This window comes from Enhydra lutris, unplaced genomic scaffold (genome assembly GCF_002288905.1).
Source record: "Enhydra lutris kenyoni isolate GAN:26980312 unplaced genomic scaffold, ASM228890v2 scaffoldscaffold21, whole genome shotgun sequence".
NCBI classification, from domain to species: Eukaryota; Metazoa; Chordata; class Mammalia; order Carnivora; family Mustelidae; genus Enhydra; species Enhydra lutris.
This window is the reverse complement of record NW_019154105.1, coordinates 49,207,608-49,229,727: the sequence shown is the minus strand read 5'-3', so window position 1 is coordinate 49,229,727 and position 22,120 is coordinate 49,207,608. Positions and strand designations below refer to the sequence as shown.

Genomic DNA, 22,120 nt, shown 5'->3' with positions numbered 1-22,120 from the left:
AAAGAAATTCATAGAAACCAAAATAGAAACTCTGAAAGTTAAAAAAAAAAAAAAAAGTGGTCATCTAAAATCAACCACATACTTTTTAACTTCCACTGGAGAAGGGACAAAATCCATTGATGACCCCCCCCTCAAAAAGAGTTCTACTAAATTAACTAGAAAATGAATGTATTTTAATTTAACTCTAGTACAAATTAACTTTATGTAGCACATCATAGCAGTTATTAACAGAAAGTGCTATATCAGGCACTGAGTTAAATCTTTACATATATTATCATCTTATTTAATTCTCAATCCTATAAGATTGTACCCATTTCACATATGATGGGACCAATACTCAGAGGTTAAATATGTGAGCTCACATGGTTAATAAGTACCCATGCAGAGATCCAGCTCCAAAACAAATGAGAACTACCTGCAAAATTCAAACAGCACAATTTAAAAATGAAATCTGAAGAAGTAACACATTTTATTTTCAAATAAAAGATAAAGTGTTTCTTTTAGAAAAGATGAAACGCATCTAACTTTCTGTAGTCAACAGATCTTTTGCAAAAGGTTGCTGTAATGTCATCTCCTTCCTCTTTAAACAACAACAAACTAGCCCCCAACCCCGTGAGACTTGTGATTCGCATTATAAATAGGACTTTTCTTGCTGATTGGTACTGATGACTGAATCAAAAAATGAGTAAGTAATTTACTGGTGTTCATTATCTGTACTTTTCAGATTTTATCTCCAGCCATGATTAGGTAAACTAAGGAAATGCACTGTCAATTATTTATTAAAAATTTATTTCATGTTGTAAATTATATAATTCATTTTTAAAGTCTACACCGAAAATATTTTTTGAAACATCTTTCTCCTTTGGTAAAGCGTACAGGGTAGCAGGCTGACATCAGCTTCAATTCTAGTAGGTAGAGTCCCCTCACAATTACACAGTGAAATGTAGCTTTTCTTCACATTTCTCTAGAAGTTCAAGTTGACACTGCTTACTAAAAACAGGACAGTATAAACACTTCCAGATTCTGCCTAAGGCCTTAGATTGACCTAAATAGTACGTAGGAGATTATAAAGATATATTCATTAGCCCTGCACTCATCGGCTGATCTGTGTACACACCATATGGCTGAAGGAACAGGAAAACAAGACGAAAGGCACAAAGGGATGTGGTGGGGACGTCTCACACCTGTACACTAAGCGCGGCCACAAGAGACAGAGAATCAACACAATGGGACAGACAAGGAAAAGCTGCTGATGGGAATTGTTTTTTAACCGCTAACAGAATATTCATAGTTTTTATTTAGAAGGTACCTAACTTCTGAGATGATCAGGCTTCTGTGTATACAAACCGGATTATATTTTTGTTCCCAAATAAAGTCAACCTCATGAATGCAAAATACAACAAAATCACTTAAGGGCTTGGGAGAAATTAGGACATCTTAGGAAATGAGAGGAGAAACCCCAAGTCTTGTGTGCACCCGATGTGTATGTTTGCAAAAACCTTTCTCTGAGCGTTACATGAATGAGACTCACCAGTTTGCTTCAATTATTTTCAACTGTTAGCTATTCTCCTCTTTGAAAGAACACAGAATTTTACTCTCATGATGAGCTACTAATTCAAGATTAAAGTAATATCACTAGTTAAAAAAAAAGTTTTTAGTTCATTTAACTTTTACTAAAGCCTCTCATAGACATATTGTCTACAAATGAAAACACAGCCTATAGCTTGGGCTCGATGACAGTCATGATGGGGTGCTTACAGAAACAGAACCACAGGAAAGTTATGTGCTGGGGAGAAAACCAGAAAAAACTTAATTTATATTTAAATTTACCATTCTGTATATCAAGGGCCTATTGCTGAACAGAACTGTATTCAATAATTCACATTCTATAACTTCACTCAACTAATGCAAAAAGCTAACTAGAAAGATTTATGGTGGAACACTGAACTCCTGAGGCTGGTATCATGTATCATTCCCTCACAGAGTGAGAATTCATCAACAGAGGACATAAGAGCCAAATTGAGAGCTGGATTTTAAAATACCTTTCCCTGCTGTCTGTAGAAGTAACACATTGTGTAGTGACCTAAAGAATATTTTGTGTTATTCCATTTTCTTTTCTGGGAAGACTACCACAGTCCAATGACTTTAAAAACCAAACTCCAAAACTCTACCTGAGAGCCTTATTAGGGGCAGCTGGATCGTGAGGACAGGTCATCTTAGTCATGACTGGAAAATGGATCAGCCATTGCCCCTCCACCACAGTTCAAGGGTAATGAAGGCCAATTACGAGGTTTACCGATCAGTACTAGCAACTTAAAGTGAATTTAATTGTACATACATACTTTTTTTACACTTACATGTGGAAATGGGCGAGAGTGAGCAAAAACAACACTGGGGTGGGAGCAAAGGCAAGCCCGAATCAGCAGAACCTACAGCACCCCTTCAGAAACTCTTGTGAATTCCAGGACCTCAAGGTCAAATTTAAACCAGCAGGAACAGAGCTGTTACTCCAAAACCTCTGAAAAGAAAGAACTAATAATAAAAACTGCAGCTGATTTTATGCACCAGGAATGAAATGTTACAACACATCTATCATTCACATGTGGGTTCATGTAATTTATCTTCAATTAGAATTATTATCTATTCAGCAGCTGAAGCCCAAGAACTGCTGATACACTGCAGATGAGAAAACATTTGCTGGTCTCTCGGCTCCGGCCTTCTCAAGCTAAATGACGCTCACACGGTATAGATCACTTGTTCTAGAAACCCGCCCTGGCTCCCAGGGCATCCAGGAAGCTGTGCCAGCAGCACTTAGCATCTGCAACACGGCTCCATTCCCTCTTGCAGACTCCAGAGGCATGGTTGGGACCCTTTCGCTTTATTGGTTCTACAGCTCGGTCCCAAATCCACATAAAAAACCTCACACCACCTTTTCACCCAGGTATGACTCCTCCGGAGTGTGTTGTTACAGCTATTTAAAAAAAAAAAAAAAAGATATCTAAAATATTAGAACCCCAAATACAATAATTAACTTAAAAGTAACCTTTACAATATTGATAATTAAACTTTATGACGTCCAAGGAGGTCAAGCTAGGGTTAGAGTATTTTAACTTACGCACTGACAGGGGTGGTATCTGTCTGAGCTCGTATGTGAGACAGTTTACACCAGCAAGTGACAGAGAAAAACACAACCCAGAAACCAAGGCCGCATTCTCAACTGCAGTGTTTTTGAAAGCATGTTCAGTGGGATGCCAGTAAGTTTTTAGTTGAGAAAAGGGTGCCACATTTGGATAAGGGCACACTTAAGTTAATTTCCAAGGAATTCTCAGAGCCTTTAATGTGCTGATAGGCAGGTTTACGAAGGCCCAAAATGATCTGCCCATGGAATACTTTATCCCTGTGAGCATCTCATAGAAACACCGCTCCAGCGAGCAGGTCTTGAGGAATATGGCTTTGGCATTTTGGCGTATTCAAAAGCTTCGCTCATTCCTCAGGCTTGGAGGCATTAGTCTATTTCTTAAAACATAAACAACAAAAATTGTTACAGCCGGTAAGTCTGGAATATCAGACTAAGAAAGTGAGCGTGTGGGAGGGGGGAGGAGGCAAATACACCTGTTCATCCTACTACATCATTTTCACCTTCCTAGCAAAAACAGATCCCCAAATACCCAAGTTAACCACTCTTGATAATGGCTGTGCATAACACCTGAACTAACCAGTATGCAAAGCCTGCTTAGAGCAGAAACAGTGGGAGAAAGCTTTCACTGGCCCAAATGGAAAAACGCACAAATGCCATATAATCTCAGGTTTAGAACAGGCAGCCCAGCTTATCACTTAAGAATCTAACGCTATATAATTTGGTAACATTTAATGCTTTCTTCTTTGAAGCACTACTGAATAAGGAAAGTTGCTGTGGGAAACTTTGCTTGAGGAGTTGGGTTATGGTGGTATTTCTCCTTCTCAGCATTTCTGAGATTTGGGGCTGTGTTCCAGAAAGCCACTCATCCACTGTGGGATGTTGAGCAGCAGGACCCCTGGCCTCCAGCTCTAGATGTCAAGAGCACGCCACAGGTTGTGAGCACTAAAAATGTCCCCAGGTGTTGCTTAGATATAAGCAAATCATCCCCGGCTGAGAACCACTAAGTGAAAGCTAAAGCTTACGCTGGACTCTGCTTCCCTGGGGAATGACCATTTCACAGGCAGAATGTGACTTACAGACACCAACATCTTGTAAATAGCAGTAGTGGATCTTTCTCAATTCTCTGTGACCAGAAACAGAAGTCATTTGTGAATGGTAGAGAATGGTCAGGAAGAAACAATTTACACATTTCAAAAAGAATTAGAAGTAATTTTACTTGTCACGCTAGTAAGAATGATCTGAATCATAACGCTTAATTGACAAATATTCTAACAATTAGAAAAATCCTAATGGTAGTTTTATCTGTTAAGGAACATAATAATTGAGGCAGTCTAAGAATAAAAAAAATAGCAAGTCATCAGATGGCTAGCTCAGACCCCAGTCTGTACCTCGACCAAATATCCTCCAAATCCTCCAAGACATTCTCAGTTCCAAAACCTCAAGCCCTATCTTTAAACTGCTTTGTTTGTACTGTAGCCTCATCACTTCTTTCAAATAGTCAAAAAGAAACCTTACACATGTCATGAAGAATTCTGGGACGTGTCAAGAAGCACATTATCTAGTTTTAAGGCCATTTCTTCAATATCTACATCTTCAGTTTTGTTGTAATTTTCAACTGCAGATGCATTACTCTCTTTATTTTGTTCTTTTCTTACTGTCTTTAAACACTTGTCAAGTCTCTTCACGAACAAGTCCACATCCTGTGTCTTCATTCCAACGGCTGCTGCAGCGTTGAGGTAAGCGCAAGGGTAATTATTTGTATGTGCCATAAAGCCTCGGAAGGTGTGGCCACTCACGGCTTGCACAGACCCAAGAGGCACAACCCTGAAAGGGAGAAGATTTAGCAATTTAATATGTCTGGTGGTGTTAACAGAATATTACCCATAAACAACAGATACCAGTATTACTAAGCCTTAGATCTACTGATAAAGAAGTTAAAAACAGCCATAAATCAGGGCCTATGAAAATAGACGGTGGCAGCCTTAAGATAAAATTATACAATACACGGCTATTCTCCGTAGAAGAGTGCTGCCTGGAGATGACCAATGACTTATCTTCCATTAAAAGCTATTACTTCTAGGAATCACAAATACCTTTGCCCCTTCTTCAAAGAGAAAAAAAAAGAAAATTATTTCTGTTTTTGTACTAAATATGGAATCTGACTTCACATATATATACTTCAAATGGAATACTGAAATTTCTAAGTCAAACCACGTTGACGAATTGCTGTGTATCACCTCCAACAATCAACAAACCAAAATTCCACCTATCTGATCCGTGCTATGCAATGGAGGGTTTTAATGCAAGGATCCAGAAAGAATTCTGTGACTGCTTACGGGGGTGGTGGTCAGCATAAAGGGATATTTGGTGATGGCACATGCATTCTGTAAGCTTGATTTCATTGGCATACTTGATATAAGCAGATTTCTAACGGTACTTTAAAAAAAAATAAGTCAATTAAATCATCCTAAACAAAAAGACAAATAGTGGCAACACTAAAAGCAAGGCCAAGAAAACCATTTTAGAAGCGTCAAAACTATGCCATGAATGGATATAATTCATCAAGGTAAAAGCTGAATTAATCTAAGATTTTTTTCTTTTAAAAAGTTGTCCTTTGATGTGAAATCTCTAATCTCTGGTAGTCAGAGAGAAATTCTTTAATAAAGGGACGTAAAGAAGAGTACTTAGAGCAAGATAGTTCTTTCCAAGTCCTTTTTCTCTGACCTCATCAAATATAAAATGAAAAATGAAATGCATTTTTAAGACATGTACATGTAAGAGCAAAAAGTCCATTTTTCAAAGGCAGTACTTAGACAAGAATTGCCTAACTTTTTGGTTTAGGAAATGAGCTTTTCCTTAAAAATGTTTTCATCTGAATTTAGTAATGAAGATGACTTATCTCTAGCACCAAAATGTGACACCACTGAAGATGATCCAACAAAGGAAAATAACGATAAAAATCTGTACAGAGGGGTGATGCAACTTTGTTTCTGGATGTCCATGAAAACAGACAAGGTCCCTCTCCTTCTGAGACTGCTTCAAGTGCAGGCCTTCCACACATGGGCTACCATAGCCCTACACACTCTCCGCCTCATCGTTCCTTCACCCATGAGGAACACTCACACGGAGCTCAGCATATACTTGGGGTCAACTGTTTAGGAAAAATACAGTTAGGTTTTTGGAGACGCAAATAAGTCCAGGCCTCTTTCACACATACCTACCTGGCTCCAGAAACCTGTCTGGTAAAAAGCATTGAGCCAAGCTGAGTGACAGATCTGTCCCGGTGTTCGCTTAGTGTCTTAAGTGTCATAGCTGAAAAAGAAAAAAGGATCCCAATACGCCTTGGTTCAGCAGCACAGAATCCCTCAAAAATCAACACTTAATGAAGGAGACCCTACTTTTGTGTGTGTGTTAAAATACACACAACATAAAACTTACCATCTTAACCATTTCTAGGCATACAGCTCGGTGCTATTAAACACATTCATACTGTTGTGCAAACACCACCACCATCCACGCCCATAGTTCTTTTCATCTTGTAAGACTGAAACACTGCACCTACTCAACAGTAACTCTTCATTCTCCTCCTGCCCATCCCCACCCCCACAACCACCATCCTGTTTCCTGTCTCTATGATTCTGACTACTCTAAGTACCTCTGACAAAAGGATCATGTACTTTTTTGTAACTGGCATGGAGACATTATTTTTTATTCATTGCCAAGTGGCATGATTTCATTTTAATGCACTAAATAAATGATAGTAAGGATCTGTTTACCTATCAGACAAAAAGATGTTAATACAAATTAACACAGTAAGAATCAGAATAGAATTTCCCTATCACCCTTCTAAAGAGTGAACTTGCCAATTGAAAATGGAACACTGTCATGATCAATATGGCAGTTTATTCAAATTCAACCGTGTTTTAAGAACATATAAGATGAGAATGTGGGAAATTTTCAGTACATATGTGAGACTAAGTAAAATCAACTTCTGCATATGAAAAGGAGAATGATCTTTCTGATGTTATGTGAGTAAACTATATTCTCACCACTACTGCTTGCTACCATTTCCTGATATGGTATACTATATACTTGATAACCTCAACCATTTTTTAAAAAAGATTTTTAAAAATTTATTTGAGAAAGAGGGAGGGAGAGCAGTAGGGACAGGAGCAGAGGGAGAGGGACAAGCAGATTCTGTGCTGAGCTCAGAGCCCAACATGGGGCTCAATCATGACCCTGAGATCATGACCTGAGCCTAAATCAAGAGTACTAAATCAAGAGCCTAATCAAGATACTTAACCTACGGAACCACCCAGGTGCCCCTTAACCATTCTTTAACAATTTTGTTTGTGAAGGATCGTTGTCTCTATTTTATAGATAGGGGAAAGGAGGTTAGAGGTTAGTAAATGGCAGAACTGGGATTCAAACCATACCTTATCATCTTCTACAACATTTACATAGATTAGAAACCAGCCAAGGACTAACTAGGGTGGGTTTTATTATGTATCAGTGGCAAATGGTTTTCCATGGAAGCCTATTCCTGAAATAGGCTTCAGTTACAAATGATTGAGTCCTTACTTTCCTTAGATACACATAAAATATGAAGTTGGGTAACTGTCATTCACAAAAGGGATAATAAGGAAACTTGAAAGTTAAATGCATAAAAGTCAACATTCATATTAACCTGTTTCATAGTCCTTGTACTATGTGACAAAAATATATAGTCCTTATAAAAGGAAATTATCATGAATACAGAGTTCTCTAACATAGACAGTCAGGAAAACAATCACAGTATTAAAAACAACACAGATTTAATTTCTAATATTATAGTTTTTTGTAAACTGGTAGAAACTTTTTAAAATTTTTAGAGTTCTTACTAGTGACTAAATTATTTTGGTTAGAAGCAGGAGTTAAAGTATCATTTTCTGCATATGCATTATAATACTTAATATCAATTTGGATTCTTTTCAGTGTATACTTTTTATCTCAGAAATACATTAAAGCATTTCAAAAGGCTAAACTTTTTCAATTTCCAAATTAATACTGTAATGAATTTAGAAATATCATTGTAACCACAAAGAATTCATACTCTTTCTAGAAATACCAGCGCCCTGCTGGGGAGGGTTAAGAAGCAATGATTTTTTTTTTTTTCCTTAAGAAAAATATATTACCTAAAGATATGGGATTGTGAGGTGTATACAACAGTCTTTCATTGTAGCATTCTGACAGCTTCTCTAGTTGGCTGGACAAATATGAAAACATTTCCTGCAACAACAAAATGGTACATTTTTAAAAAAATCAAATAAATGCTTACTGCAACTTGCCAGATTAAATAAAACAAAATCTATTTGATATGATGTCTGTGCTGTAAATTAACTCATCTACATGCCCTACCAGCAATTCTTCCTTTGACACAATATAGTGAGATTCGAAGCTGCCACAATGATCAGAAACCACAGGATTTAGGTAAAGAAGGCAAAGGACCAGCATATTTCCTGCTTTGGGGCTATTATGTATCTATCACAAATTCATCCTCTTTTCAGAACCTCCAGGGCAACCACTGGAATCCAAGCAGCCATCAACCCGTTTCCTGGACCGCAGCAAAGATTCTAAATGATTTCTCTGCCAACTTCCCAGCCCCTCTAATCTGTTCTACATGCACAGGCCCTATGCAGTCTTTGAAAAGCATAAATCAGATCATGTCCTTCCCAATGACTGACTCCATTCTCTGTAAGTATTACCTAGAAGGCCCCAAATGAACTAGCCAGCCAACACAGCCAACTGAGTAACAGTCATTCCCCCACTTAGTAGAGCACCACAGCAGCCTCCTTTCCAACTGCTGAACGTGTCAAGCTCCTTCTGGGGTCAGAACCTTGATGCCTGCTTCCCCTGAATGGGACCTCCCTTTATGACTTCCCTATTAATGTACTCCCATCTCCCTCCAACCACTACATATTCTGGGTTTTCCACTGTACCTATCACAATCTGAAAATACCTCATGGACTTGCTTAAATGAATACTCCCGGTGACTACCTGCTCAAATGGGAAAACTTGAAAGCAGGGACTTGGTGTTCTTCACTGTTTTCCAAACACCAAGAAGACTGTGCCAGACTTTTAGTATGTGAGTAACTTAGGAAAAAGTACTTTAAAATGCATTTTCTTTAAATTGCACAAACTCAAAATCAACAATTCCCTCAAATCAAAAGAATATAGCAACTAAAAATGAAAAACTGTATTCTTAATACTCTGGAAAATAAATAATATCTAATAGTAGAAAATAAAATAAAAATATTTTAGAAGTATAAAATTTCATGTACACATGTAAGTAGTTCAACAAAGTTTAATAAAATATTGTAAATAAATATTAAATTGTCAACTGTTTGACTGAAAATTATACTTTCTTCTAGAAAGTAAGCTCTTTATAAAGTGTTAATATAAAAATATGCCCAAATAAGTCTTTCCTGAAGAAGCCCATTTGCACTCACTTCCTCCAAGTTATAGTCAAAACACATAAAACTCTAGAGATACACCAAAGAGCCAATGACCAACAGAGCTTGACCCAAAAAGAGACAGCAGGAAATGATATTTCTACTTCAAAGGCCACAAAAACTGCTTCAATTTTTTCTAAGGTAAAAGTTAGATAGTCTGATCCTACTAAATCCATCTTTTGTTAAGTAAAGATTAAGAAGAGGAAAAGTTGTACCAAGTTTGTCAATTATTAATGAGTCTACTTAAGACCACAAACATTTTTACCCTTGTCAACATGGTATATTTTATACTCTGACCTGAAAAAAATTTAAATAGTCATTCTTAAAATTTTAGACTATTTTGTAATATCAATACTCTCAGCAAGTCAGGATTGGGAAAACTTAGATCACTAAAATAAGCTGATTTTTTTAAATGAAAAAGTTAACATCCATACTTGTCATACCTAATGAAGCTAAGAGGAAATGTTACTATAAGACGTAGTAAGCCTTTCTTTTTTAATAAAAAAAAGTGCCGAGAAATATTTAAGGAGGCAACTGTTATCACCACTTGCAAATTGTAAAAAGCTGTTTAGGGCATCTTTTCTTAGACATATAGAAAGGCCTTCCCTCTTAAACTACTATTCTGACATTCACTTCAGAAGGTGCAGCAGTAAGATAATCAAATGGAATGCATAAATCAAGAGTTTTTCAGGCAACTGGAGTAATTCGTAATCTTTTAGTACTATACCAATGTTAATGAACAGTAGAACTTCTGGGTTTCATTTTATATTTTCAACAACTACAAAGGAATTAGATCACTAATTTAAATGCTCTGTATTGTTTAAAAAAGAAAAAAAAAGCAGTGACATATTTTAATTTAGATACAAACTGCTGATTTTTCATCAACTATGTTACACACCAAAGTCTTAATCTGCATCTCTCTAAGTTTCAAATTCAAATTCTCATAAGCAGAAACAAATCTGATAGACAGGAAATGCCTTTTATAGACTCCTACATTTTCTACCCGAACAGTAACAGCAAAATACTTATTTCAGCGATGAGGACAAATCTAAAATACTATTCTACCTAGTATGGCTGCCACAGTAATCACACTGTGGTCACACATAAGCTAAGAGAAGCCTGATGAGTAATTAATATGTACTTAATTTGTAGTTAGCTATTTCCAAAAAAAAGAGGAAATGTTTCCTTAGTAACACCCCTAGAGGCTGTTTTTAAACTTACTGAGGCAGACATGGCTATTAAAAAAATTGAGATTTTCCTAATATTCCATTTCTAATACTTTAACAAATCAGTTTTAACTGGTTCTAGCAATCACTTCCTAACGCTACTAGAATTCAGTTTTAACTGCAGCTAACATCTTAAGACTACAGACACAATGCTAAGGTAAAATAAATCTTACCTATCACTAGTATGGGAGTAATTAGACAAAAAAGAAAATATTTGTGAGTCAAGTTCACATCCATCTACAAATACTCTGTGTAAAGGGTAATGAGAGGTAATCCAATAAGCAAAGAAGCTTAAATACCTTAATGCACAAGATACTGAATCCTATAATATTTGACAGCTTAAGGTCCTAAATGCTCTCCCATTAATATCACTACATTTTTAAAATATCATTTAGGAGATCGTACCACTATTTCCTACACTACTACTTAGCTAAGCAGTTTTTTCCTGATATATTAAAGGCACTACAAAACCTGAACTATTTTTTTTTTGCCACAGTTAAATCTATAACTGACATTTATTATAAAATACTTCTGTAAAGGGAGAAATTTATAAGCACCCAAAGCAAATGTATATAGAAAGATCTTACTTAAAAGAAATGAAATATTATTGATTTTCTATGTCTTTTGTGCTATATTTAACTTAATTTTAAAAGACTCTTCACTAGAGATAAACTGAACTGCATACCTGAATGCTAATGTCAGCTATATTTCTAGAATAAAAATACAAAACTTTACACCATAGTTCAGGATGTTAATGGACGGGAAGTTGAATTATATTAAGCATTATCTCTCACATGGCCTTTTGTAAATTGATTTGCAGTCGTGAAGCCCAACATTTAGCCTATCCCTCCCCATAGCCCCCAAATGTGCATAATTCACAAAATTTTAAGGGAAAATGTCCTAAGTAATCATGTTTTCTGAAACATACTGTTTCATGTTACAAGAGCAGACGAAAAGAGAATTTCGCAAATTATTATAGGATGTCTTATAGGGTTGGTAATAAATCAGAAGGGAAACCTAACAAGTGGTCTAACATGTTCACAATACCATGGAAGGGCAGATGGACAAGAGCCTATGGGTACAGATCCATGCACACCGAGGTCCGTAGGTGTGGATACCAGTACTAAATGCAGCACACGGTTGGGCCTGCGGCCTTCCGAAAGAACCTGGGCATTCTCGGCCGGCTGTGCAGCTCAGGCTGAAGTGCAGCTTCCACACACTCTTCTGTCAAGACCCCACAGCCAGGCCCAAAATGAGATGCTTCTGTTGACATCAACAACTCCACTTTCAGGGCGAAATCTACTCCTGTTTCCAAACTTAGCTTTGTTACAGGACAGTGTTTGCAGCTGTATGTCTGATGTTCTTCTAGAAGTTAGCTTGTCTTCCAGAGCCTCAGCTAACAAATGCTAGCCACTGGAGCAGCCATCTGCTGTCATTCCTCTTCCATACTCGGCCAATTCAGCAGGTATTTGCAACAGTGAATGATTATCTGCTTGCCCTGTTCAGCAAAGTGCTCTTTTAAAGGAAAGCTAAGCAGAATGATGGCGTTCTCTGGAAGCAAACAGAAGTCAGGAGAAACTTCTAAGACTGATCTTTCTTTCTGCTGAGAGAAACTCCTAGAAATAGTGTCTTAAATTTTAACCCCTTTTCTTAAAGGCCTCTTCAGTTAAATTTATGGCCATTTCTCCCCTGGTGAAAATGTGTGGCTCGGCAAGGGGCTAAGGGCAGAGGTTCAATTCACACACACAGTTCCACTCTCTCTGATCCTTTCACCCTTCAAAAAAGAAGACTTGAGAAGGAATGGCTTCAAGCTGAGTTCTTGTCTGCCTCTGCTGTGAAAAGATAAAGCCCTTTCTGAAGAGATATACTAGATGAAATAACCTCTAAAAATATCATTGTGGTGAATAAGGGCACAGGAAAAAAAAAATCCTAAGTTTTCTTTTAACACTCCTTTTTTTAGTACGCAATAACACCGATAATATGAAAAGGAGCTCTCAGTGATGGTATATAAATAGCTCTGGCTGAAGCAAAATAGCTTTACCTTAGCTTCTCCAGAGCTGAACCGATAAACTATCACGATTAAATTTTCACAGTTCAAAAGCAAGTCCATTTAAACAAAAGAAGCCCTTACTTCTGCAACAAATCCAATAAAAAAACAATATTTATGCTACATATATGCAATTAGGGTTTATCGAGGACATCCACATTTTTCAAGGAAAAGATCTGCCTGTTGAATGAAGTTGTTAAAGAGTAAACTTTTACTCACTTAAAATGACAGAGTTCTCAAAGGAGCACTTCGATCCTTTGAAGATTACTTCAGGTAGACTCTAAGTACATTCTATACAAAGAATTTTTAAATAAAACCAATTAATATATTAGAGCCTTTGGGGTTTTACATACCTCTAGTAGCTAAGAACAGAGAGTCACGAGATCTTAAGTTTTAGGGCGCCAATGCCTAGCCCAGAGCGGGAAAGCCCTCCCTCAATGCTGGATGAGTGAGCGGAAGCAGTGAGAAGAAGGTGATGAGACACAAAGCGCAGAGGCTTTAGAATCACACAGACCTGGTTTCAGGGGCAGCTCTGGCACTTTTTGTGCTCTTTGGGTAAGTACTTAATGTCTCTGAGCCTCAATTTCATCTGTAAAACGGGGGTAATACCTACCTCATAAACTTGCTTTAAGTAGCACATGAAATAATATAATAAACCTCACAGAGCTCCTCGCACACAGCAAACATTCATAAAAATGCTGACTTCCCACCCACCTACTTTTCCCTCCTAAAAGAGTTTCCAGATAAAATAACATTAGTGGTGTGTCTGGGTGGCGCCGTCAGGTGAGCATCCAACTCTTTGTTTCGGCTCAGGTCATGATCTCAGGGTCGGGAGTTTGAGCCCTGCCTAGGGCTCTGCGCTCAGTGCAGAGTCTGCTCAGATTCTTTCTCGTTCTCCTCTGCCCCCCAACCTCATACTCGCATTCGCTCACTTGCTCTCTCTCAAATAAGTAAATAAGTCTTTTTAAAAATAACTAAAAAATAGGGGCACCTGGGTGGCTCAGTGGGTTGAGCCTCTGCCTTCAGCTCAGGTCATGATCTCAGGGTCCTGGGATCGAGCCCCGCATCAGGCTGTCTGCTCAGCGGCGAGCCTGCCTCCCCCTCTCTCTCTGCCTGCCTTTCTGCCTACTTGTGATCTCTGTCAAATAAATAAACAAAATCTTAAAAAAAAAAAAACTAAAAAATAGTAACTAACATTAGCTGGCAGGACCCTTACAGACATATGCTAATACCCTGTAGCTACAATCTTATTCTTGTCCTATCCCTGTGAATTCAACTCTACTCCATCTAGATAAAAGGAAAAGAACAAAGTTCTGGATGTTACAAAGAGAGGTTACCTCTTGATATCTGAGATGGAGCCATCTGATTCATAAATATCACTAGAATATAAAATCTGGCCTACAGAATATTTATACAATGATTAACAAAGTCCCCATGGGAAGCAAAGCCGGGCTACCTGCTGGATCTATTTACCAGTCAAGCTACATATTCCTACAGGTCATTCCCAAAGCAGGTGGTTTTTCTTTTTCATGCTAAGCAAAAGTTACACACGCATGGGTATTTGGAATTCCCTAAAAGTATCTGAAAATTTTAAAGTCAAAACCTCAATGTGAAAAGTCAAAAGAACCATGGCATCATGGAAATTCTTAGATTCCAAAAAGATGACAGGGCACCCCTAAAATCAACAAGTCCAAAATCCCAAGGTAAGGAAATTATCTTGGAAGAGAAATACCTGCTAGGGAGGAAGAACTACTTCCAGAAGTATAATAACGGTCACACACAACAGGTATCACCATTTCAACTCACTTCTTTTCACAAATTTCCAACTAAAAATATATAGAGAAATATTTCTATGACAACATCTAACTCATAATGTAAGTCAGGATCAAAAAGTTAATTTACTTTCTAATTATCCAGAAAGATACTTATTCTGTGCAACGTAAGAGATGACTATATGAAACTAAACCTAGGTGTTCCCAAATACCATCCATTAGTTCATTCCACCAACATCTGATGAGCATCTACTAATATCAAGCAAAGGACATGAAGAGTAGAGGGATGAATGCAAACTCCAAGGTGGAAGCTAGTCTCCCAGACTACCTATAATCAAGGACCAAATTTCATTTCAGAGACCTGATGGTGATTCTGGGGGGCATGCACTCAGATAATCAGCTTAATTTGCTAGTTCAATAAATTTAACTACAAAATCACTCAAGACCTGTTTTAGTTTATTAAAACTAAACTAAGTTATTAGAGCAAATATATAATAATATTAGTTATCATATACAGTTTCAATTCAAGAACAGAAATAGGAAATATTAAATAGTATATTTGCTTGATATAATAAAAAGAGCATATAAAAAGTTTTAAAGTTTCTATCTATATTATAAAGAATAATCTTTAAATGTCTAACTTAAAACTTTATGTAATAGTCTTATCAGAGCTATTATAGATTCCAAAAATGAATTTTTAGCCAAATCTGCAGAGGGATCATTGTAAGGTAAAGAGCAGCCACAATATAAGACTGTATCTAGGATAATGGAAAAGATCAGAAATAAAGAGGTAACTAACAAGTTATATTGTTAAGCTTTGATATTTGGGATATTTATACAGTCTGTCTCAAACTCCATAAAATATTATCAACCTATGTATTCAAATGCTAGGACACTGTTATATTTCTTTTCCAAGTTTCTGCTATAGATACAAGTGACCTCTGTGTCCCCTAAACAATGGGTTTCAAACTAGGGTGTGCATCAAATTCATCAGGGAAGTCTGTTACAAATGCAGGTGTTTGAGCCCCACTCCAGAGTGACTGACTCTGAATTTATCCCAAAGGAAGACCAGTTTTATGAAGTTACCTAGAACAAACTCTCCAATAACTGGCATAGTACTTTGCTTTCTAGATTCAGTCTAAAATACCCTTTAACAGTTCAACAGTTATTTTAGCCATCCATTCGAGTTAATGATGACACCATAGGAGTCTAATAAATGGATGAGCTGTACTTCTGTAGAACAGATGTCTCTTCCTCAGGGAGGCCTTCCCCATCCCTGTTGGAACTGGGTTAGCTGCCACACGCTCCCCTACCTTCTGCTTGTCCTTTTCATAATGCCGGACAGATTTTTAATTGTTTATTTAATATCTAGATTTCCCCTGACTATAATTTCCATGACGGTAGAGACTATGCAAGTCTCATTTGTGAATTTACCTTAGGGCCTATGCATAAACATTTCTCTGCCTGAATAAAGAATGACAGGGTCCAATACTGCCAAAGTAATGTGAGAGCAGACTATAAAGGATCATGATGGCAGGCTAAGGAATATGGACTTTGTCTTGCCGGCAACCATAACCCAAAGCAGAATAACTTGAAGAACTTTAAAATATTAATCTAGCACTCTGCTATGCTATAACATAGCATATTAGAGTAGACTAAAATTGGGGATTGGGAGAAGAATTGGTCAATTACTGTAAGCATCCAGGTGTACTACGGTAAGGGTCTGAGCTACACGTGGTGGCAGTGGAAGGGGAAAGGAGGAAATGTATGTTGAGAAACATTACAAAGGACTCAAGGGTGTAAGGGGAATCAAAATATCAGTGTTAGAAATCGAGTTTATTTTTTTTTTTTAAGATTCTATCGATTTGAGAGAGAGAGAGAGAAAGAGCAGGAGCAGGAGGGAGAGGCAGAAGCAGACTCTTTGCTAAGCAGGGAGGCCGATGTGGGGCTTGATCCAAGGACCTGGGGATCATGACCAGAGCCAAAGGCAGACGCTTAACTGACTAAGCCACCCAGGCACCCCAGAAATCTAGTTTAAAACGGAAAAGGGAATTTGTTGGTTCATCTCACAGCCAAGTCTACAAGCAAGCATGGCTCGATCCAGAGACTCAAATGACTTTTAGTTTGTTTCCCTTTTGTATTCTCGAGTCCTAAGAAGGCTTTCTTGGCATGGCCAGAAATATGGCAGCTGAGTATTATCTCCTTATATATCTGCAAAGCAGCAAACCCTCTCTCTCTAAAGGACCTATCAAACCTGCTGGATGCAATCTACCTCTACATGCCCACCTGCAAACCAAGTTAGCCAGATCACATGCCCACTGCTCTGGACAGAGCAGGAAGGGGTGCTGTGATTGATAGTCTCACTAGGATCACCTGGAGTCAGGGATGGGCCATTCCCAACAACAGTGATTCTGCACAAGGCAAATACGTTATATCCTTTCTAAAATATAACTGCGCTTTTTTGGCCACGATCACTAAATTTATTCATTGTTTTTGCCTTCACTGGCTATTAGTAGACCCAAGTCTTCAGATTTATAGCTATATAAGATAACTATATAGCTACCAGGCCAGACTATTTATCTACATAAGGAAAGAGCAGTAGAGTTCAGAGGTTAAGACAGTGGATCAAAGGCTCAACTGCCTAGCTTTGAACCCATGTCTCACAGTTTACCTCATACATGTTAGCTCTCTATCCTTCTACTTCCTGTAAAAATGAGGGTAATGGGAACACCTCACAAAAAAATCTGTGAGTTCAAACATCTTTTTCATAGTGAAACAATCAGTTATAGGAGAGCTAAGGCCCACTGGCATCTAATACAACTAAGTTCTCATATAAACAATATAAACCCATGATAGTTTTGCTCATTTATAATCAGGCTTCATCCGTCATGTGGAAAAGGTTCCTTGGAACATTTATTGAGGTCTTCTCTTTGTAGCTACAACAATCTATGACCATGATGATTACCTCTGGGAGTATATCAAACCGGACTTTTATTCTAATCATTTGAAAATCTTTGTTAGGTTTATTGAGGCATAATTTACATATAGCAAAATTTCAGAGGCCCATTATTTAGGGGTCCACTTCTATGAATTTGGACAAACATACACAGTTGTGAAACTACTCCCATTGCCAAGATACAGCCCATTTTCCCATCCCATGAGTCCCTTCCCTCAACCCACAACTGTCCACCACTGATTTTTTTCTCTGTCCTGATATTTTTTGCCTTTTCCAGAATGGCATATAAATGAAACCAAACAACATGCAGCCTTTTGAGTCTGGCTTATTTCATTTAGTATAATGCATTTGAGAGCCATTATTTTGTTGCTTATATCAGTAATTTGTTCCTTTTTATTGCTGAGTATATATGCACCACAGTTTGTTTATACACCAGATGATGGACATTTGAGTTGTTTCCAGGGTTTGGCAATTATGAATAAAATCACTATGAACATTCATGTATAGGTTTTTGTACAGACATAAATTTTCATTTCCCTTGAGTGAATAGCTAGGAGTGGGAAAGCTACTTTATACAGTGAGCATATGTTTAACTTTATAAAAGCCGTGAAAGTGTTTTCCAAAGTTACTGTACCATTTGTGTTCTCACCAGCAATGTCTGAGAGTTCTCTACTTGCTTGAGCTCTTTGCCAGCATTTAGTATTGTCAGTGTTCTTTATATTAGCCCTCCTACTAGGTGTGTAGTGGTATCTCCCAGGTTTTCAGGGGCATTTCCTAAAGACTGAGGTTGAGCCTCTTTTCCTATATCTCATAAATCTTAAGAGATGTCCTCATAATACAAAGTAAGCAATTACTTTCCTATGGACTGAACTGGTGGGGGGAAAGGGATAACTAGAGGAAAGTAGGAACAAAATTTTTCAACTTCTGTTACATATTCATAAGGCTGTTGAGAGGATCTATCAGAAAATACAAAAAAAATACATAAATATATTATAAATCTCAGGGATTATAATTACTACTAAATGTTAGAAATTTACACAAATACAAAAACTGTACCAGGGGCCTCTAGGTCTCCCAGATGGGAGATGAATAAAACATTTTAGTCTGACCCACCCTGCCAACACTGTCTCTGTCTACAATTTTGGAGTTGTCCTGAATTAATTAAGCCAGTTTTTAGTGTTGGAGACAAAGTCCAGTTTTCAAGCACAAATGTCACTTTTCTTTTCACAGCCAACATAACCAATGAGTTCAGCATTCCAGTAATGACAAGAGATGAATGTATTACTTTAGAATGAGAAGCTGGCCAACTTCTGACCTGGTTCTTCCTCTGTGACTGTCATCTCACACCTACACACGTCTTCAGACTTCCAAAAACTAAGAAGAAAAAAACTTGTCCATTTGTCTCTCAAGACCCTCTATCTTTAAGTGATAAATGAACTGAATTTTACTAAACTTAGTAAGAATCTCTGATGTAAGAGTTTCTAAAAAAAAAAAAAAAAAAAAAGCAAACTCACCTGTCCAAGATCACTCACAATATCTGAATAAACAGGACAAAATGATTAACTGAAATCACCTGGAATGATTCCACATCAAAGTAAATCCCTTAGGATCACACTAGCCATCTATACTCTCAACGTGGCAAACCAAAGGCAAAAACACCAATAATTTGGAATAATTCTAGTCAAGATTTTAGACCTATTTTATACCAAAAGGGAAAGCTTACCTTTCTTTCTTTTAATAGCTTCTTATAGCCATTTGATCCAAGTGATAATAAAGTAATAAGGACATCTAAAGAAGGTGAAGCTGAAGCTCTTCCTGAGATAAGATAAATAAATTATATTCAGGAAGGGGGGAAAACCTTTAGAAATTAAGATTTTTTTTTTTTTTATAGTAGCCTAGGTATAAATGGATTTTTGTTAGTTATTTCTTTACCTGGATACATCTTGCTGATTTCCTGAATGAAGGAATCATTAAAGCCAGCAATTATAGCGCCACCTACTGGAACCATAAAATTTTTGTCCAAGCTCTGAACGAAAGCATCTATTCTGCCAACACGAGCCCCCTAGAATGAAAGAACATGTAATGTTAAACATTGGCTTCTTGGAAAAAAACCAACAACTGCTATTAAGAAATAAATACCATTAAATAATGCATGAAAAATCATAAATAGATCAAATATCTTATTTTCTTTGTAACAGTGCCAATAAAACATTTTTAGTGATGAAAAAGTTTTTAAATATTGCTCCTTTTATGTGAAAGAGCACTTTATTTACAATCTGCTTTTATACCAAAAAAAAAAAAAAATCATTAAATCCTCACAACAACCTAGGGAGGAAGGCAGAGTTTCAGTATTAGTTTAGGTGGGGACTCAGCTTTTCACCTTAGAGTTGGCTAGGAGAGTAGTTTCCTCCCTGAGAATACCAACAGTCCATCCTGCAACTATTAAGTCATTTTAAACACCCTCTGTGAGTTCAAGACTGGCCATCAGTATCTAATGGACGGCAGCCACCCATGTTGCCCATCAATCAGTTATACATTTACATCCTTCCCTTTGATGCTGGGACAATCGGCCATCTGCATGACCACTTTAAGCAACAAGCTCTGCTCCCACCACCACTCAGATCACAAAAAAGAAGAAAAAATATATTTTTAACATCAACTAATGGAATTTTTTTTGTATACTCTTGGCACTGTTTTTGTATAACTCACGTTTCCTAATGTTATCATCTTAGATGATCTCACTCCACTGCAAATGAATTTCAAGTGAAAATCTAATATCCCAGTGAAAAACTGAATACTTAACTTACCGGAAACGTAAAAACTAAGTTCTAGTCCCCATCCAACATAGTCTGTGACCTTCTATCTAATGTGCTTCAATTTTCTCCTCTTAAAAATAGAGATATTATCTAAATTTCAACTAAGATCGTTTTTTTCTTTATCTGTAGTGACAGATTTTCAATCTGTATTCACAATCTACATTCCTATTAATATTACAACCACATTTGACCTTCATCTTCACACTTTCCCTCCACATCCATATCTGAGGGCGAACAGAAGGAGCAGATAGCTGGTCTAATCTGAGAGACCAGATCCAGGCAATAGGGAAAAGCACAAAAGCAGGAAAGGGAAGCAGACTACTTTGGAAGCTACCGCATGATTGTTTAAATCTTAACCTTTCCCTGTTACTCTTCTGATGTCCTCATAAATTAAAATCAAAGAAAATCTTACCATATCACAAGGAAACAGAAAGAAGCATATAATGACTGATGGAATAAATATCCAAACAGCACGCAAAGTAGTATAACATAAAAACAAAGAGGAATTCTTAGCGTTGTCTTTTATTAACATTTAAGTACTGTCCAAGGCTTCCTGAGAGAAATGTGAGTCTCAATCAGGAGCAGGAGTTTTAAGTGAACAATCACTGCCAGACTTTGCTAGAACCCTTCATCACTAAAACACAGAAAGCATAAAGGGCAGCGCACTCCGTGGCAAGAAAACAAACAGCCTGACAAATAACAAATGGTTTTATCAAAGAAACAGACTGAATAAGCCCCAATATATACCTACATATGTTTTAAAAGAAAAATAAAATAAATGTGGAAGTAAAATATGGGTTTTTCATTTTTTTTAAATGAAAACATTATTTTGCCAGTTTTACTGAGATATAACTGACACATTCTGTGTATGTTTGAGGTGTACAATACGATGATTTAATATATGCATATATTATGAAGTGACTACCATAGTAAGTTTAGTTAATATCCATCAAATATGGCTCAATACGTTAACTGCTTCACAAAAAAGAACAACAACAAAAAAAAGTAGCAAGTTGGACCCACTCTCGCTGAAGTCAGAGGATATCAATGAGGAGGGGAAAAAAACACCAGAAGACTGAAAGGGCTTACGTAAAACAGGGAACATATGAGCATGTGCTATGAAGGAAAGGGCTAACATTTATCAGTTCATTTGTTTCCTTGTTTATTCACAAAAGAAATATCTGGGCACCTATCAGGTGCCAAACATTGCTTAAGGTGCTAGGGGTCCTGGTAGCAAATAAAACAGATTACTATTCATATAATAAAAATTTCTGCTGAAATTTACTGAGAACTTACTAAACATCAGGCACTGTTCTAAGCACTCTATATTTTTAACCCATTTAGCCCTCATAATAACCATATGAGGTAGATGCTACTATAATAGCTATTTTACAGATGAGAAAATTAAGGCATAATAAAATTAAAGTGGCCTGCCCAAGGTCAGAAATGTACTTAACAGCACAGCTGGGATTCAAATCCAGGCAGTTAAAGCACCTTATTGAAAGTCACACAGGCAATCAAAGGCACAGCGGGTCCTAAAACTGAGGTAACCTGGAGGAAGAGCCCACGTTTATAAAACAAAATATTATTCCTGTGGCATTTCCATTCTTCCAGCTACCCAAGCCAAAGCCCTGGAGTCCCTGAATTCTCATTTCCTCATACCTCACGTCTGA

At 37.2% G+C, this 22,120-nt stretch overlaps 1 protein-coding gene across 2 annotated transcripts in view; it reads right to left on the bottom strand.

The window, feature by feature from the left end:
- Nucleotides 1-3,012: 3,012 nt before the first annotated feature.
- Nucleotides 3,013-22,120, bottom strand: part of LOC111149021 (Sep (O-phosphoserine) tRNA:Sec (selenocysteine) tRNA synthase) — a 34,036-nt gene continuing 14,928 nt past the window's right edge. The window contains exons 7-12 of one of the 2 annotated variants that reach the window (XM_022505906.1): nt 19,564-19,693; nt 19,355-19,446; nt 8,314-8,407; nt 6,361-6,451; nt 4,655-4,963; nt 3,013-4,262 (exon numbers count right to left, since the gene is read on the bottom strand). In XM_022505906.1, coding sequence (XP_022361614.1) covers nt 4,660-4,963; nt 6,361-6,451; nt 8,314-8,407; nt 19,355-19,446; nt 19,564-19,693 — 711 coding nt within the window. In that variant the 3' untranslated portion in view covers nt 3,013-4,262; nt 4,655-4,659. Of the gene's footprint in view, nt 4,964-6,360; nt 6,452-8,313; nt 8,408-19,354; nt 19,447-19,563; nt 19,694-22,120 lie in introns of both variants that reach the window. The other variant, XM_022505905.1, reaches the window with a different exon arrangement.